Genomic DNA, 19,969 nt, shown 5'->3' with positions numbered 1-19,969 from the left:
TGAAGTAGTAATTACGTCGCTGCAATACATAATGATAATGTCCATTGAAGTACTTACACAGTTCCATGCACTACTGAATACACATCTTCCCTATGCATTACCTATTCTAAGAACAATCAGCGCGTAGCTGATGGTTTCCAATACTGTTTTTATCCTGCCCATCCACAACTCTTACGATACTCACCAGTTTAACTATCATGATAAACAATTAATCAATTTCAAGTTGATGGTTCCAGTATTTCCTTTATAGAACAATCAGCGCCTAGCTGATCCTTTCCAGTATTAAGTGTTTTGATTTTCATCCCCATCCACAGCTTCTGATATACTCACCAGCTTATCATGAGCAAGAGAAACAATCAACTTGGAGTTGACCATTCCGGTACTTTAATATTGGTGTCGATCCAGGCTTCCATGGATTAGCATCACATGGAGCTCGAACTAGGAGCGTCGTACTTCTCGGCATTGACAAGATCTGTGATCCTCTCCATGAGCACGTCGAAGTCGTCATTCGACTTGAGGAGGCTCACCCTCGTGTACCTGCTGCTAGCCTCGTTCCCGACGCCGGTGCGTGTGATGATCTTTGCCTTGAGCAGCGCCTCGTAGCAGTCTTCGTCTTCCTCCCTCTCGCATTTCACCCAAGCATAAGCTGTCCACCGGCCCATACAGTTAGAGGCTTCGTAATGTCGATGTGAGAGAATTTGCTATGAGTTGCAAGCAATGTCCACTAAAGCTCAGAAGCTCACCTGGCGATGGCTCCCTGATCCGCTTGAAGTAGGTGCAGTACTGGGGAGGGATCTTCTGCAGCGATATGCGACGGGACCTCGACACAACGGCGTTCAGCCTGCGCCACCTGGCTCTCATCACGTCGTGCCCGAAAGCGAAGATATCATCCTTGCCGTGCAGGTTGGCCAGTATGGCCTTCACGATGCGCAGCATCCGCAGCTGGGTGTCCCTGGACGCGCCAAATGTGCTGCTCTGCACGTACTCGTACGCCCTTTTAGCCACTTTCTCGTCCCTGATCAGCGCCCATCTATGCGACACAACGAGACGTGTCATTTTTTTTTCTGCCCATGTACTATACATGCATTCGTATGCACACAGCACATGATGCTACGTATGTACCCGAATCTGCTGCCGGCATGCCCGGAGGGCTTGGACATGGTGAACAGCATGACGTCCTCGTCGGCCGGCGCCGGGATGTGCGTGAAGTGCGGCCAGTAGTACGCGTGGTCGAAGATCACCGCTGAGCCGCCGAGGACGGGCTTGTGGAGCAGGGCGTCGGGGTTGTTCGGCGACGTGACGAACTCGATGAAGCCGTCGGTGGAGTTCCGTGACGCGTTGGCCCAGAGAGCAGTGGTTCCGCCCCATTTGTACTCCCGGCCATCGAACATCGTCGTCTGTGTTCTGTACGCCTGCACGATCGATCGACAAAACGAATGAACTTAAGGTGTTGGATTCCCCTGTAGCGACGGACAATGTACTATACATCGTGATTAAAAAGGCTGACCGGGTAATACGGCGCGCTGGCGACCACGCGGGCCGGTGGTGAGGCGGCGCTGGCGTCCGGGGAGAGCGCGTGCACCAGCGCGTTGATAAGCTGCATGGAGCCGGCGCCGAACACCAGGTGCTTGCCATCGACGACTGCGTTGCCGACAGCCCTGTGCAGCCGCCGGATCTGGTTCTTGAGCTCGACGGACTGGAAGATGCTGTCGGTGGTGGTGTAGCTCAAGCGGTGCCACCCGGAGACCATCACGGCGCTGGCCGCGGCGTGACGCATCCAGTACGGCTCCAGGAACAACGGGTTCCCGCTGCACGACCAAACATTGCAAATGGAACACGATCGGCGTGGTCAGTCGTCAGTCAGCATGCGATGTACGGGTGGTGCCGCTGCAACAAGCGACAAGACCAAGCACCACTGCAACAAGCGACAAGACCAAGCACCATTCTTGCTGCAGTGTGAGTGGACGGAATCGGATGTGGGCATCTGGTCTACTGTGTTGGACAGTTTCCGAGTCCCGAATGTGCTGCTGGTAGGATCCAACTCCTATATATAAGCGGATGCATGTCTGATGCTAAACGGTACATTGGACTGATTTGGTAATTTTACCAAATGCAATGATTAAAAAATGTGACTCAGACAAGCAGAATCTAAGGGCGTGTTCGGTTTTTCAGACGAGATTTCATAAAACTGCATCGTATAAGCACGCTGAGAGGAAGCAGGTTGAGCAGGGTTATATTTGTTGAAAAGAATTATGTTTGGTTTATGTATCAATTTGGACAGATTGAGTTAAGTTTCTGTTTCGTTGATTGAATATGAGGCCGCATAAGCAGGCATGGCATTGTTCTTTGGGACTTAAAAGCGGGCTAGCCATGCCTTCTTTCCCCTCTCCCTTGCCTGTGCAGCAAACACACAAAGCTTGCACCGCCATCGTCGCTAGCACTTGTTTGCGTGACTCGCCGCCGCCCATGCGACCTCGCCGCCAGCACACACCCCCATGAGATATTACCGCTCAAGCGCGCGCATCGCCCCAGCTCCCGCGCCGCCCGAGCCCCACCCCTTCCGCCCCTCACCCACCGGCAGCGTTGCCCTGCCTCCAGGTCCTCCCCGTCACTAGTAGCGGCTCGACTCTCCAGCTCCTCCCCGTTGCCAGCAGCACCCCACCCCCAGCGTCCCCACCACCGGTGCCCTCCTCGCCCACAGCTGACTCCAAGATGAGGGGTATTAGAATCTCAATCTTTGGTGTGACAAATTAGACTCAAACCAAACATTCATAAGCATTGCACACTAGACCCATGCGATAATTGTGCAGGTCAACGATGTGTAAACAGGGGGTGTTAGATTGGCAAAGAACTAGACAAGTATTGTATTTACACATACATTCTTGTGATGATTTACTATGCCACTTGCTAAAATGTTGCTAGGGAAGGGTGCTTGGGAAGATGAGCTAAAGGAACTGAAAAGGGGGTTTAAATAATCCTCGATCTTAGCATATTTTCATGCTATTAGGTATAGCTATTTTAGTACAACTCAAGTACAACTAAAATCGGATGGTCAAATCATTTCGATGGTAGCACATAAATGAATATGTGGTTTCACGTGAAGCATTTTCGTGGACAATTTTCACATACTCAGCTCTTCCTATGCACAAAGCATCCCATACACTAGTCCTTTTGTATATCTAGTGATAGTTAAGATCCTCAAATTAAGGGTATATATGTAATTAGAACAAAAAATTCATATCTCCACAATGTTGTTATGTTGTGTTACACTGTAGGCATTCGCGCATAGCAAAATGTGAGATGAAATGATGGGGTGTATGATACCAATATTTTGCTTGCTACTTCCTGATGTATATATGTACATCACTTGTTGTAACTGTCTTTGTGAATTAAGGTATTTGTGATTGTTGAGTCCTATTTTTGCTGGTTTTTTAGTGCTTGTTCTTTAGAGCATGTGAAGCCCAATGGTCTAAATAACAAAACTTTTGCAACTTCAGTGTGATAGGTAAATGAGAAAGAAAATCACAATCTTCTTTTATTATCATAATATATCTTCTTATCAAGTTCCATATAAGACCAAAGAGTTGCATAAGTTCTGATGTTAGACTAGCCCATCCTGAAGTCAGAACATAGGTAATAACGAAGGAACTGTCTTAGTGATTAAAGAAAACTAAATAAAAATTACTATATAAAAATTATATTGTACAGGAACTATCTTAGTGCAAAGACATTAGGTAGATTAGGTTCTTGTAACGTCCCGAGTTTTAGCATATTAAGTAATAGTAAGTTTCACTACAAATTTAAAAAATTATAACTAATTAAACCAACTAAAAACAAAGAAATACACACACACACACACACACACACACACACACACACACACATATATATATATATATATATATATATATATATATATATATATATGTATGTATATGTACATATTCAAATGTATTACTTCGATAAGTATTCCAAAAATGCACTAGAATTATTTTTAAAATATTCCCTACATTAAAATGGTTCTTATGCATTGGTTTATAGTTTTTATGGTTCTTTGTGTGAAGATTTGAAATTCTCAATTTCAAATCTACTCTTAGTTTTCCCTCATCTCAAATCAAATTGGATTCAAATCCCTTGAATTCAAATCCTCTCCCAAAGATCTAGATCCAATCCAAATCAAAGTTCAAATATGTTCGTTTGAGTTAATCTTAATCCAAAGTTAAAACCAAATTCAAATATCTCATTTGAAAAGATCCTAAAATTCATTCTCGTTTTCTTTTTCCATTTTCTCTCACGGGCGCAATCTCCCCTTCCTTGTCCCTTGCGCGGCCCACGACAGCCGGCCCGGCCTTCCTTCCCTTTCCCCCCTTCCTTCCCCTATGTTGGGTCACCACCATGCTTCCGGCCCACCTCACCCGCGCGCTCTCCAGCCCACCACTCGCCCTTGCCCGCGTGACCGTCCAGGCCTTTACTTTCTCCCTAAGGGTAGGAAAATCATGTGTCGCGCATTGGCCAACAGCCAGCGCAATGTCACACCGCATCGTCCGCCAGTGCGAAAGTCGCCTGCTCCTCTGGGAAATATCATCGCAACACCCTCTGCTCACTCGCTCTGTCTTCTCTTTCTACCCATGCTCGCGCCTCCCATGCCTTTGTGCTGCATGACTTCCGTGCCCACGCACGCACTTAGATGGCGCAGTGCGCCCAGGCCATGGGAAAAATGGTGGGCGTCACCCCGCCACCTCACCATCGCGCTATCGCTGTCGACCATGTGACGCAAGCAATCGCATTGCCTCCCTATAGCTCCCTTTCCCTTTATAAATAGCACAACCCTGGCCCCTCTCCTTCCCCTTTTCCCCATTTTACCGCCGCCGCCACCATTGCACGCCACCAAAGCTCACAGTTGCCAATCTGTTGCCCACGTGCTGCCAAGGAGCCCTGGGTGGATGCCGCCATCCCTGTACCATCGTCCGTTCACCGGAAGCCCGACGGGAGGCCGTCCGAGCTAGAGACGAGCAAAACCGCCGCCATCACTTCGACGAATCGCCGTGTCGCCGCCCTACACGTCATCGTTCTTGCTCTCGGTGAGGATTCTCATCCCCTCACGCTCCCTCCTAGGTAGCTAGTAGCCATCCCCATGCTTCTTCTCGCGCATAGCCACATGCAGTAGCGTGTTTTCCCTTCCACCGTCGTGTTGTGCTCGTCGCCAATGTGTTGTGCCTCTGTGTGTGCTCCGGCCATCGCGTCATGATGTCCAGGGAGCCCTAGGCATGTTTCCATGCAGGGAGAGCGTGAGTAGCCAAGGGGAGATACTACCCAAATTTCATGTGCCGCCGCCATCTGGTGTTATTTCCACCGCTGGCTGCCTTCGTTAAGCCCCTAGCCGATTTCCCCATAGCGCGTAGCTGGCCAGCGTGAGCCTTCGTCATGGAACTCCACGGGAGCGCATCTCAGGCGAGTTGGCCGACGTGGCTCCGCCGCATTGCTCATCATCTATCGCTTTTTCCCCCTTCATCGCCCACACACCTACGCGTGCGCGTGGATGGGCCACTGTTCGCGTGTCGCTCGGCCTGGCCAAGCAGGTAGAGGCTGAGCTCATGCGTTGCTATAGTTGGCCCAACCCAATTGGGCCAAGCACGATGCAGCCCAGCTTGGCCCGACTCATCTAGTCTCAAACCCGGCCCAAACTTGAGCTCAGTTTGGCCCATCTGGTACTATTCATGTGGGTCCCACTAAGTCACTATTCATGTGGGCCCAGGCTACTATGCAGTGGGTCCCACCTATGGGCCCCACCTATAAATAGTGCAATTTCATAATTTCTCGGTTTAATTTTAGATTACATCTTTCAGGGGCCATAACTTCTGTGTTCTGTCTCCGATTTCGACGATTCTTTTGCCAAAATTCATCTAAATCCGAGATTTACCCATCTATCACAATGTGATATCCATTAGGGCTCATTTGACTTTTCATTTGGTGTTATTTGATCTTCTCTAGTATAGCTCATTAATGACCATTGTCATAAGTGCAGAACTGCCAGAATTCTGCGAGGAGAAGGCAAGTCATAGTTCCTTGATCATATTGAACCCATGTTTTCAGATAATCTACATGATCAACTAAAACTTGATTTATTATTGCATGTGCTATGTATGGTGTTTTTACAAACTGCTCATAATAGTTAACCTATCAATACATATCATGCCTAAAATATCATCATCTAGAATACATATCATCCTAGAATTTACCTGTTGTTATCTATATTAATGACGGACTATGTCTTGATATCTAGCATGCTTAGGATTGAATACGTCTTTTCAGAGACGTCACTTTGAAAATACATCTCTTTGGAGATATCTCTTGATCGTTATTATTGTTAACTCATATACCATGAGTCCTTGATGATTGTAAATTCCATGATGGTGATGAGATCCTTGATGTCGTGTAGGATGTGGAAGGTGATGTGTAAAAATAGGTGAAAAATAGTTTTGGCGGGGGCGGGTGTAGTATTACTCTGTATGAGGATGCTCTCGGGGGGCTTGAGTTATCTCTATGGTATTCATTGTCAGAATATATCTACGCTGGCCGCTTAAGGACCAAGTCATTTCGCTGCCATGCCTTAGCCACCCCCGTGCAACCATGTGTCCTGAATGGGCAGGACTTGACTTTTCTTCACCGGACTGAGTTGGACATCATACTAGAAAGCTGAGAGCAGCAAGCAGTCAAGTGACCATTTGTCCCTCTGTTTGAAGGTTGCTAGAACTGGCCTAGGCTTAAAAAGGGGGCTGGCCTTCAGTACAAGAACTCTAGCGCTTGGGGATAAATCTCGTAGAAAATCCCGACAGGAAAGATGATTGGAGTGTCTCGGTATGATTCGCTCCTCTGCTTTCCACGGTTGGAGGTTGAGCTTATCGCGTGGGTACAGTGTACAACCTCTGCAGAGTGTAAACCTATTTAAATAGCCGTGTCCACAGTCGTGGACATGCGAAGTTAGAACCTTTTTAAATAGACTTTGAGTGCGTGTGTTTTGAAGAGTGAGTGTGTGGACTAGATATCCGTGTGATGAGGTTCCTATCTCAATCTGTTAAAAGCTATGTGGTACTAGAGGTCAACAGATGTGATGACAGAGACAACGGAGCGAGGTGTAGCCCCTCCTAGGACCCAAAAAATCCAGATATAGCTCGTCACTTGGTTTTGAACTATTTAAACTGTTTTAAAGCCAATAGTAGCTTAATACAATTGAATACCTGCATAAATTATTTTACGCTTGAAACTAAACCTTAAAGCTTTATCCTTGAATCTTTTATGCATCTATCAAACACTTGAAGTAGTACAGGGCTTGTTGAGTACCTTCCGTACTCATTCTTGTTATTTGGATGACGAAGGCGATGCCGACTTCATCAGAGATGAAGCCGAGGATGAAGAGTAGTCTTAAAAGTCGCGTTCGCACCCTATGCTGCTTGTGACTTGGGCTTTTGCTTTCCACTATGTCTTGTTGGTCTCTCGGTAAGGTTTGTAATATACAGTACGGTTTGTAACCTTTTACTCTGAACCTCGGTATTTAAGTACGAAGTTTGACTGTGATACTACAAATGTTATATTGTGTATATCAGCTATTTTATCTAGGGACTGATACAAGAGGCACAGGAAATCCCGGAATCCAGGGTCTTATAGTTCTCGTGTTTGGTATCTTTTTTCATGGTTAAGCTATGTAACAACTTGAGTTTTAGCATATAAAATAGAGAAAAATTCATTCCAAATTAAAACTTTTTCTATTTATTAAACTGGTATAAAATTAAGGAAATATATATTTGAATATGTATATACTTACATGTGTGTATTCAAATATATTATTTTGGCTAAATATTCTAGAGATCACCAAATTAATTTCCCAATTAATCCTTGTAGTAAAGTGAGCATATGCATTTTTGCTTTGTTTGTTTTTATGGTTCTTTGCATGGCGATTCGAATTGAATGCTTCTCAATTCGAATTTGTTCTAGTTCCTTTTGGCAATTTCCTAATCCAAATCAATCCGATAAAATCGATCTTCCAATCCAGCTAAAATCTATAATTCAATTATTCCATTGAATAATCCCCAATTAACTTTGGTCAACTCGAATTTGAATGTCCCTCAAATTCGAATCTCAACCTCTATTCTTTAAATATTCGAATACAAATTGAATTGCCCAATCCATTTCAAATTCAAGTCATTCATTTGAATCGTCATACATCTCAATTCAAATGCAATCAATTTAAATCATCGAATCATCATGCAATCTAGTTCAAATTCGAATACCTTTATTCAAATTATCACACATTCCATTTACAATTCAAATACATCAAATTGGTTTGTCACACAAATGTCTCACTCTCTCATCTCACTATTCTCTGTCATCTCTCACATCTCTGCTCTCTCCTTCTCCCTGATCTTTCTCCCATAGCACCAAAAGTCCATCGCCGCCTTAACTCCCTCACCCCTGAGCCCTCTCTCCTTCCACCTGCAAAACACCCACTGGCCACCTTCTCCCATGCCTTGCTCTCTCACACTCCCTTTGATCTTTTGCCCAGGCAGCAAAAGTCCTCTCTCAGCCACTGAACTCTCTCTGTTCTCTCTACTCCTTTCTCCCTCTCACCAGAGCAGCCACCTCTCTCCTCTCTCCCAGTAAAAGATCACACACAGAGCATACATGGCCATCACATAGCAGCCCACTCTCTCTGATATTCACTTAGCAAGTAAAAACCATTTTGCTTTCATCCTCTCTTCCTTCACCTGCAAGCATTCATCAACACTTGCACACATACACATGAGCCTCCACATCGTAACACCACAGAGCACACCCACGGCGAGCAGCAGCTTAGCCACTTCCCCGGCACCGCCCTCTGCTCCTCTTCACACCACCATGCCATCCCGCCACTAGCTCACATCACTGTCTACGCACCATCCACCACAGTGAGCCTCTCCCTTTGCTGCTCCTTTCGCATCATTGAGCTTGCCCGGCACCGAGACGCCGACAAGCTCTACCAGCTTCTCAGCTGATAAGGTCGCCACCGAGCTGAGTCCACGCACATCGCCGTCGAGCCATCACAGTATCTAGCCATTGCCTACAGCTGCGTTGTCCTGCATCGCGCTACTTTCCATTGCTGACAACCCTCGATGAGCCATCTCCCTTTCCTCCGCTCTCTCTCTCTCTCTCTCTCTCTCTCTCTCTCTCTCTCTCTGTCGCCGTGCTGCGGCTCACGCGATCGTCGCCTAGCCCACTAGATGCACTACCTCACACCGCAGTTGGTCCCCTTGCGCCACACCGCCTCGCAAGTCGTTGTTGTCCCGCACTCCTGGCCTGCACCATCGGCTCGTGCCACCATTCGCTTGCCGTCATTCGCGACACCGCCCGGCCGTTTCTCCACCGCGCCACCCAGTCTCCCCGCATTGCTCGGCTTTCCCATTCACTTCGGCCACCTCCCCCTCTCTGGTGCCACCATCTCTTCCGGTGTTGCCTCCTCTCCGGCCCCTATTTCTCGCTCCCTCTGGCCTTATTCCATCACCAGCTAACTTCCCTCCAGCCTCACTCCGCTGCTTCCTCCTTTGTCAGCCGCCATCTCACTCTCCCCGGAGCCCTCATCCCCCTTCCTCTGCTCCCTCTCTTTGCGAGCCACACACGGGCATCGGACACCTAGCCTTATCCCCTTGGCCTCTCCCTCCTCTCACCAACAGTGGGCCCCACTGGTAGGCCCGTGTCCACCGGCTAGGTTAATGGTGGATCGACCACCGAACCGCCCCCTCGGTCCACCGGTCCATGGACCGAGCCCATGGTGTAGCCCCTCCAGTCCACCGTGCGCCGCCCTCACAGTCCCCTTCAGTTCACAAACCCGTGGACCAAGTCCACGAAACAGTACTCCTTTTTCAATTTCTAGAATTTCGATTTCTGGTAAATCTTCTGAGAGCCATAACTCGTCCATTTCAACTCCGATTTTGGTGATTCTTTTGCTGATGTTCCTCTAAAATCATAATATATCTCCCAATCGAATCTTGTAATTTTTGAAGTTTGTTTAATATTCTCGTTTGGTATTTATTTCTTGTCATGGCGTTTAACCTAGTGTTCGGTCTCGCCTTTTGATAAATGAAGTCGAGTTAGATAAATTGATAACCATGTTTAGGTTATAATCGTAGTAGAGTTGCATATGTTAAACTAGTTCAAGTGTAGGGTTAATCCTGTTGCAAAATAGAATAGTTATTAGATTAAACTAAAGGTCTTTTCTTTAATTTAATCTTTAGACATAGATGGTCATTTCATGCTATAGGTTATAGATTAATCTTAGTTTAATTAAAGTAATAAGATTAACCAGTGTATATGATAAATCCATATACACGTGTCATTATAATATAATAAAATAATTTAACATTGGTAATTAATTAATTGAATACCTTTTTAATAATTAATTAATTAGTTTTAAAGAATAGTTTAACCTAGTTATTAATTATATGCATGCTTTTACCATACCAATAGTTTATAACTTAATTAGCGAGACAGTTAAGCAACACTAGGTAATTAAGATTAATTACTAGATGAACTTAGTTTAGTGCTATAGATTAGAATATTAATCTCCACAGATAAGCACATATAATCACCTAGAGTTATACTTATGTATATATATGTATATATGCTCATATACATATAGACGTAAGTAGCACATACACGTTTATGTTTGTACACGTGTACTCACCTACACGTACAAACCCTAAATATTGCCTTCTGATGGTTAAGCTAATAAACTCTCACCTAGTTATTAATGGCTTGTTTAAGATACTCTTAAGTTAATAAAACAACTAAGTTAACAGTTTGACCTAGCTTCACTAGATGTTTCCGCTAGGCTCCTTACGACAGTTTTGGTTAGCCAAGAGTTGCCAATCTTGTTTCCACTAGTTTAGCTTCATCGTTTTCACCGTTGTTCTTCTTTCGTTTTTGTGTTTCTCTTGGTTTTATTCTGGTGTTCCGTTGTTTAGTCATTTTGCGTTTTCGTTGTTAATCTGCGTAGGCTCGAAGGCAAGGTTTTAAGCAAGAACGTGAGGAAGGATCTGAAGGCAATGCCTGATGATGAAGAACTCGGAAGACTTGAACGACAAGACCAATCGTGAATTGACCTTCGGGAAGGCAAGTCCTATCTCCGTGATCATATTGAACCTATGTTGTCAAAAAATCTACACGATCAACTAAAACTTGACTTATTATCGCATGTGCTATGTATTGCGCTTTTACAAACTACTTATAGTAGTTAATCCTGTCAAACAATTGTCAGGCCTTAACATGTCAACATCCATAATACATATCATCCTAGGATTTACCTATTGTTATCTATATTAATGTCGGACGATGCTTTGATATTTAGCATGCTTAGGATTGAATACATCTCCTTGGAGACGTCACTTTTAAAGCACCTCTCCTCGGACACAAGATTTACTGTTATCAATGATAACTCATTTACCATGAATCATTGATGGTTGTGAGTTCTGTGATGGTTCTGAAATCCGTTGTCGTGTGGGTTGTGGAGGGTGTTGTGTAAAAATGGGTGAAAACTGTTTTGACGGGGGCAGATGGAGTAGTACTCTGGATGAGGATTCTCCTGTGGGCTTGAGTTACCTCTGTGGTGTTCATTGCTAGAAGATATCTACCCTAGCCGCTTAAGGACTGAGTCTTGCGCCATCATGCTTAGCCACCCCCATGCAACCATACGTCATGAACGGGCAGGACTTGACTTTTCTTCACCAAACTGAGTTGGGTATCATACTAGGAGGCTAAGAGTAGCGAGCAGTCAAGTGTCCATATGCCCCTTTGTTTGAAGGTTGCTAGTCCCGGCCTAGGCTTAAAAAGGAGACTAGCCTTCAATACATGGACTCTAGCATTTGGGGGTAAATCTTGTAGAAAAGCCCAGCTCGAAAGGTGATTAGAGTGTCTCGGTATGATTCACTCCTCCGCTTGCAACAGTTGGAGGCTGAGCATATTGCATAGGTAAAACTATACAACTTATGCAGAGTGTAAATCAATTTGAATAATCGTGTCCATGGTTATGGACATGCGAAGGCATGGTCACACTTGAATAGACTCCGGTTGCGTGTGTCTTGATGAACGAGTGTGTGGACTAGATACCCGTGTGATGAGATTGCTGGCTCAATCCGCTAGAATCTGTGTAGTACTAGAGGTACACTAGGTGTGATAAAAGTTATTGCGGAGCGAGGTGTAGCCCCTTTCAAGACCAAAAACCTCTCTGATATAGTTTGTTACTGTTTTCTAGATTTAAAACTATTTCAAAAGTTTTGCTATCAGGTTACCTTGTTTTAAAACTGTTTTCAAAGCTTTGTTATTAGGTTACCTTGTTTTAAACTATTTCGAAAGCTTTGTTACCAAGTTATCTTATTTTAAACTATTTCAAAAGCTTTGTTACCATGTTACCTTATTTTAAACTACTTCAAAAGGTTAATAGTAGAGAATATAAATGGATACCTACATAAAACCTGATTTACGCTTAAAACTATACCGTAAAGACTCATCCTTGAAATAGCTATTATGCATCTATCAACCCCTTGAAGTAGTATAGGACTTGTTGAGTACCTTTTGTACTCAATCTTCTTGCTTTCAGATTGTTGAGATAGAGATCAACCTCAACCCAGCCAAAGATAAGAAAATAAGTCTAAGGTCACGTCCGCACCCGAGTTGCCTGTGACATTGGGTTGTATCGTTGTTCGCTCCGCTCAGCTATAGACTCTTTTGCTTGGCTGGTCTGTTGTGGATCCTTGTCCACCAGATCATCTTTTGTGTCTTTCAGGTAATTATTTTTATTCAAAGTATGTATTTGACTCATTCTGTTGAATTTTGTGTTATCAACTACTTGATCCAGGCAATGATACACGAGGCACAGGGGAACGTAAGGTCGGGATCCTAACAAGCTACAAGAACATTATGCTTGAAAGAGTAAATTGAACTTGTTGAGTTGAAATATCTATTATTGTTGGTGAAGTAATTAGGATGTCTTCACAATAACATTAGATCATTTTCTGAGTGTAGCTCCCATGTTGTTGCAACCATGTTCACTTAAATTTATGATGCATGGATTAAATCATTTAGATACTATGTCTGTTATTTAAAAACATATGGTTGATTCCAAATTTTGTAGGGACCGTAAGAACTTACGTTGATTAGTTTTCATATGTCTGGGGTCGTATTTTCAATCATTTGAATTGATGCATTGTGTGCGAGTTCAGATGTATGTAGATGGTCAGATTTGCGAGGTTGAACCATGGAGGTATTGTTCAGAGGGATGATAATGAGAGTGCCATATTTGTTGACATGCCAGATGAGACATTGTTATGTGGTGAAACTCCGTCATTGTCTACTTTGTGCGCTAGAGTGAAAGAGCGGTTGGGATGGACGGAAGAAGGGGTTTATGTTGGGTTCGAAGGGAGGATTGATGTGGGTTTGAATGGACCACGTATAGAGATGATGGCCCAAATAGGTAGTGAGAGTGATTGGGATGCTTAAATTAAAATTTTGACGGAGTCGGAAGTAAGAGTTCTAGATTTGGTGGTCAAAAGGTGACAAGTGCTCCTTCGCAACAATGCAGTGTTGAAGTAACTCTACCATCACAACCACTGATTAAAGATGATGTGGAGCTCAATTTGGTTGTTGAGCCTTTGGCACATGAGGTTCTAGAAGTTACAGAAGTCCCTTATGGTTACCCAATAGAAGCACCGATTGTTGATGATGTTGAAAATGTCGTTCCTAATGATTTAGTTTGAGTTGGCATTGCAGCCGACCGGGTGGACGTAGCTGTTTTTGGTGACAACGAGACGTACGAGGATGAGAGAGAATTTTACTTGGATGATGATCGACTGATGGTGCAATTATCGACTAGAGAGATTGCTACGAGATTGGTCCCTAGCGTCTAGTGCCCCAGTGGCAAGGTCCCATGCCACCACAGGATCTGCTGGCCGTAGCTCTTCACGCACCCCTATGTTCTCCGCTTCAGATGACAAGGACAAGGAGGAGGAAGACGACGACGCCCACGACCATGGTGAGATTTGAGGCTCCCAGTTGGCAGATGCACCACTGCCAACACAGACGTCCCAGCGTCCTCATCGGCAGGTGCAATAGTACACTTAGGTACGCGTGCACTTGGTCGTGCCAAGGGAAAGGGGAAGAGGTCGAGGCAGTGACCGCTTTGTTGTAATATGGATGCTATGTAATATTTACATGCTATTTAAGAATCAGCGTGTTTATGTGATATTTTGAACCTACGTGTATGTTATCTCCATGCTATGTAGAATTTGGATACTATGTTACATCTCGATACTATGTACAATTTGGATGCTATGTTCTCCTTCACGGTTTAGCATTGCTTGTCTATTATGTGCATGCCTGATCCCTTTTTAGACTTTTAGAAAATAGGACACTACGTCATTATTTGTGAAGCCAAATTTTATAAAAATGGCGCCATAGATAATGGCGCCGTTCATCGGGTTCAGGCTCAAACTTTCTGCGAGATGAGTATTGTGGCGTCGTGCTAGCTCGATACGGCGCCATGACATGTGGCACCATCTACCATATGCACGACATCGCAGATACCTTCCGCGCAAAAGGTTTTGGACTCGAGTAAGGATCCTGCCACCATAATATGTGGCGTCGTGACCACTCGGACACACATGCAAGCTAGCAGATAGAATTATAGACAACAACATACAAAGATGGTAAGGCTCAATAAAAAAAGGAAATGGCAAGGCTCATAGTTCACATCGTTGAATTCGAGCACAAATAAAGGATTCGATGATAATACATCAACTTTCACCATTAAGTTACACGAATTGAAATAACACATCAAGCGTGACGAAACACATAACACATCATAATTGACCCGAAGTTTAATCTAATAACACCTACATGTTAGTCATCATTGCCATCAACTAGCACCTCATCATCATCATCTCATCACCATCTTCGGATACAACTATGAGCAAATTAGCAACAAGATCATTCATCGTCTCTAATTGCACCTTTTTAGCCTCCTCCTCTTGACCTTTGTGTCTCCCGTTACTCATTTCCCTTCACACGGCGGTGGTTACTTATCACGATTCTTCCTCCACCACATCAGCATCTTCTTCATACCTAATTTATTCTCCCTAATAATATAGCTCAGAACATCCTGGAGATAGCGCATTATACCTACTCCTCATCTCATTCTTAATATTTTGAATTCACCTCTTCTTGGCTAAAGGTTCGAGCTTGCGTATATGCTCCAACAGTCACGCCGACCTTCGAAAGTCTCCCGATTGCACCTCCGTGTCTCCGACAATATAGTATCTACAAGTTAGACCTCCAAATAACCAACACAAATGCTTTCACAATTCGGTTACTCACCCAGTCATTGCTAACCACGTTACCACAAAAGTATCCATGTTCGAACTCATATGACACTACGCCCTTCTGAGCTGGGATCCCACGCTGACACTTTATCGGTGGGTTCTCATTGCATGATATCTTGTCATATAACATGTATTCTGCCACTTCTTCCTCCTCTGGCTAATACGACTTCGGACTATATATGAACTCTTCGAAGTTGCAAACAACCCAACCATCTTGCAACTATGTCCAAATTAGCATACAAACAGTGCCAAATCGTCATTATTATTCACATATTTCACAACTTATATGGTATCGTCTCGACCAACAGAAGAAAGGAGTATATGCCAAACCCGCAGGCAGACACTACAATTGTGCACGGACACCATAATGGCACAAGGGGGGTTACCCACATACCTAGCACTAGCTTACTCCTCCTCCTCCGTCATTTTTGGTGGTTTAGGTGGAGGCAGCACCCAATGATTTAATTGATGGTACTGAGTTGTGTGATGATACCAATATGGGAATAGACGTATTTTCGGGTCATACATCTCCGGACCATCCATCCACTGGAAGAAGAAGCATCTCATGTCGTTCTACCAAATTGTGAAAAATAAATCAACAGCCATATAGTTTCGTTATTACTATAAAAAGGCTAAATGAACTTACACGATTGTCCGCACAACTGTAGTAAGCACGGGAAACCTTTGAAAGATGCCTCGATTGTTTAACCTCGGTAGGCACTCCACATTTGCAGTTTGGAATAGGAATAGCGGGAGGCACCGGGGCATCACAATCTTTGATAATGTGATAGTGTTAGTTGTCCCTCAGCCTAGGCACTCTATAGCTCAATGACATCTCAACGCTGTAAATTCCACCCTAAACTTTTAAGAATGCAATGAATACATATAAATCTAACTAAATGAAAATCTACATATATAAGTGCACCAAAATCCACTGAGTAAATACTTGATACACATACATTACACTACCTTAAACAATACATATATTATTTGCCGTATCTTACATCGCTAATCCAAAAAGATAACCTACCAACCAAACATTGCAACAAACCCTAGATTCTAGGGGTACCTCACAATCTCATCACAAAGAGAGTTTGTATTAAAAATGATTGGTGGATGGGAGGGGGTTACCTTGCCAATCCTTTTTCAACCAAAAAGAAGGTTTCAATCCCTTTGGATTTGATGGATTTTAGAGAGGGGAGGAGAGGGACGATTGAGGGGCAGCGCCAGCGTAGAAGAGAGTTGTAGGGTTTTGAGTGGGGAAAGTGAGAGAGAGGACAAAGATAAAGACACGGGCCTGGTTATGTATTCCTCCAGCACGACATCAACTTATATGGCGCTATACCTTTGACATTTGCGCCACGTTCTTTAGCATCATTTGACGTCGTACTAGGTCACATCATTCAGACATTTTCAGCGCGTATCCGACATGGTAGAGCACGACGTCAATGTTAATAACACTATAAAATGGATCTACGACACCACTATATATGACATCGTGAAAAAATCTATTTTTTGAACAATTTTTTAAACTATCTATTTGTAAAAACTATTTTTCAGAAGAGCCAAAAAAATGAAAATTCCAAGCACAGTGTGTGGCGTCCAATCAGGCTACTTTTGGACAAGAAGTAGTCATCAATACAGACCTACGACTGGCACTCCCCACCCAACGCTGGCCTCCAAGATGAACAGAAAACATGGGAAGGACAAGTGGCGCCATAACATGTACGTACGCGCACCAGAATGAACAAAGCTAAGGTAAGAGTCTTCCTACACAATTTTTCTCTATTTTTCTACACGTTTCAACCAACTTTTTAAATATTATTTTTTAAATTTTATTCATCTATATTTTATTAGTATCATATAAATAAAAATATTTACAATAGCTATATTTTCAACGACTAAATTATATATATATATTGTTTGAATTTAAATTGAATTAAAAGAAGAATATCACTTAAAATAATAAAAATACATATAAATTGAACATTATAAGGAACTCACTTTTTCACTGTATAACCTACGGCTAAAAATAATTTTAGAACTTAGTCTATCACATAAGAAGAATATTAATAAATATTTCTAGATTTTTAGGAGTTTATTTAAGATCCAAACCATTGTTAGAAGCTATAAAAAGTCTTTTTTAAAAAAAATTAGTTTAAATTTTACATAGTTTTTTGGATGAATCTAATTAAAATAAGTTGCACATTGCTTATGGAACACGTATAAATTTTTTTAAGATTTTTAGAGTTTGAACCGAGAAGATAACAAAGGAAATCAGAGCTATCGAATACTGTTCATGACGGGTCCACGTGTCATCATCTATGTTCCTTTGTAATGAAGCGGAGATGGCGAGTCTCTCCGCTCGCTAGGTGTGGTGAGCAAGGTGGAAGTAGTGAGCATCTCGCTCGCTAGATGTCACAAGCGAGGGGAGAAAGTAGCCAGCAATCAAATTTGACGTGTGAGATAGGGAATTGGTTGGAACTTGATTTTATCGCATTTTTTGTTAGAAAATAAGGCAGAAAGTGGTATACAAGGTTAGAGATGCTTAAGACATGAGAACCGCAAGTGCGAGCACACGAAAATTTGTAAGGCTCGGTTGGAGGGAGCCTTTTGTATGTTCATTTTAGCTAGAGATCGAAAGAGGTCACGTACCTGTCCGCGTCGGCGGTGCAGTTGGGCGTCCGGAGGGAGCAATCCGGCCCGGCGAAGCAGCGGTTGCACTCGCACCCGGACCGCCCGTCCTCATCGGCCACGCCATCCAGGAACACCTGCCCGTGGCCCGAGCAATCCGTGGCGGCCACGGCCTCGGCCTCCCTGGCCGCCTGCAGCGTCCAGCTCAGCCCGCAGTTGCCACCGTCGCCGGCCGAGCCGAGCCACCGGGCCGGCAAGAGGAAGTGGTGCGCGACGAAGAGGGCGTTGAGGAGCAACGACGGGTAGAGCACGACAAGGGGCCGCAGGCCTGCAGGTCGTCTAGGCTGCTGCCCTCCACCGGCCTCCATTGGAGATAAGGTTATACCGAAGGGCTTGGACGATTGGATTTAGATCTTACTGCCTAAAAAATATGATAGGGTCTAGTATAAAATCTGAAGCAACCTAGAAGGAGATGGACTCATAAGAAAATAACAATTTGCTCGTCAGATTCCGTAACTTTTCTCCCTACTCTCAAAACCTCAAATGTCGCTGTTACTGGCTGCTGATTTTGGAGTACTAGTAGTGTGAATCATGTATCCTTTGGAGGAGTCGGCATCACAAGAAAAGTTGAATTCGGTATCTTGGGTGAATCGGCTCTCGTCTCGTGGGCCCTACTGACGATTGTAATATAACCGGGCCGTAGAAAAGCCAGGTAGAATCTTGCGTGAGCCCGTCTCCGTGAAAGCTATAGAAGGCGAGCGAGAGCTCCCGCGTAGATTCTCACCACTCCAGCATCTGTCGTCATCGATCTCGAGATAAGCACCGCGAGAGTGACCGTACGCAGCAACCACCATCCATTGGCGCAACCTTTGGGCTTTGCTATCAACTGGTGCCACCTTCCATCGACCGAAGAGCTATTGAATCCAGCTTCCCCCTCTTCCGGGAACCCGCGCGCCGGCCCACACTTGTCTCACGAATCCAGTATTTTCTTGAAACGGGCTGAATCTATTGTATTAGTACTATCTATCTATTGTAGAAAATCCCACATTAATCGTTGAAAAAAGAAAACATATATACCATCTATTTTAGCAAATCCGGATTTAAGGGTGTAGATTTATTTTTATTTTTCGAGAGAACGGCACGAGCTTTGCCGATTTTATTATTGAAAAGGAGAATTGACTAAGTTTACGAGGTAAACTGGGTCTAAAAATCTTACAACTGCACAATTAATTTGACAGAAATCGGCTAAAACCCCCAACACTAGGCACTAAAACAACTAAAACAACACGGCTCGCACACCACTAAAAAATCAGCTAAAATAGACAAAACCCAAAGTAGATCAACGTTGCTGAGCTTGCCGCTCCAGCGGCAAAAAGCTCCATCTTCCTGCAGAGTATCTCAATCATTGCCTCGATATCATCGTGCCTACATCCATGGCCACCACAGGCACCACAAGAAGGAGCCATACCCCGTGTGATTATTATCGAGCTCCGTCGGATCCCATCAATACAGCAGCTCTAACTCCACCACAGCACATTACTCTCAGTGAGTCAGTTGATCACGGAAACACAAAGCAAGAATTGAGAGTAGCAGCATACTCATCTACAACTCCAGAGCCTCTGTCGAGGTGTGGTGTGGCAAAAGCCGTCGCCGACAAACGCTTGGACCAACGAGCGACCAAAGCTACAATTGGACAAATGAGCGACTCAGATCGGAGATGGACCTCCAAGGTGACCATCGACCCATCGCCCATCTAGAAACCAGGACAAGGTTTTCACCCGAAGAGTCCTGCATGGGTGGAGGGAGAGAGAGTCACCACGACAATGCCTCCAAGAAGGAGAATGGCACACAATGACTTTACCGTTGTTGGCACCGATCAACCAGCCAGGCTAGGCTTTCTCCCGTGACTCCCCGCACCCCACCCACCACGCCTC

At 44.3% G+C, this 19,969-nt stretch overlaps 1 protein-coding gene across 1 annotated transcript; it reads right to left on the bottom strand.

Annotated features, from left to right (window-relative positions):
• Positions 1 to 18,449, bottom strand: LOC133908613 (alliin lyase-like). Its single transcript, XM_062350716.1, has 5 exons — positions 18,057 to 18,449; positions 1,508 to 1,808; positions 1,123 to 1,412; positions 744 to 1,030; positions 1 to 646 (listed from the first exon to the last, which is right to left on the bottom strand). The coding sequence occupies exons 1-5, from the start codon at positions 18,401 to 18,403 to the stop codon at positions 423 to 425; spliced, it is 1,449 nt and encodes a 482-aa protein (XP_062206700.1). The 5' UTR covers positions 18,404 to 18,449; the 3' UTR covers positions 1 to 422.
• Between the last annotated feature and the right edge of the window lie 1,520 nt (positions 18,450 to 19,969).

The sequence above is a fragment of the Phragmites australis genome, chromosome 2 (genome assembly GCF_958298935.1).
Source record: "Phragmites australis chromosome 2, lpPhrAust1.1, whole genome shotgun sequence".
Taxonomy (NCBI): domain Eukaryota; kingdom Viridiplantae; phylum Streptophyta; class Magnoliopsida; order Poales; family Poaceae; genus Phragmites; species Phragmites australis.
Note: the sequence above shows the minus strand (reverse complement) of the source record. Positions and strands in the feature narration are given on the sequence as shown.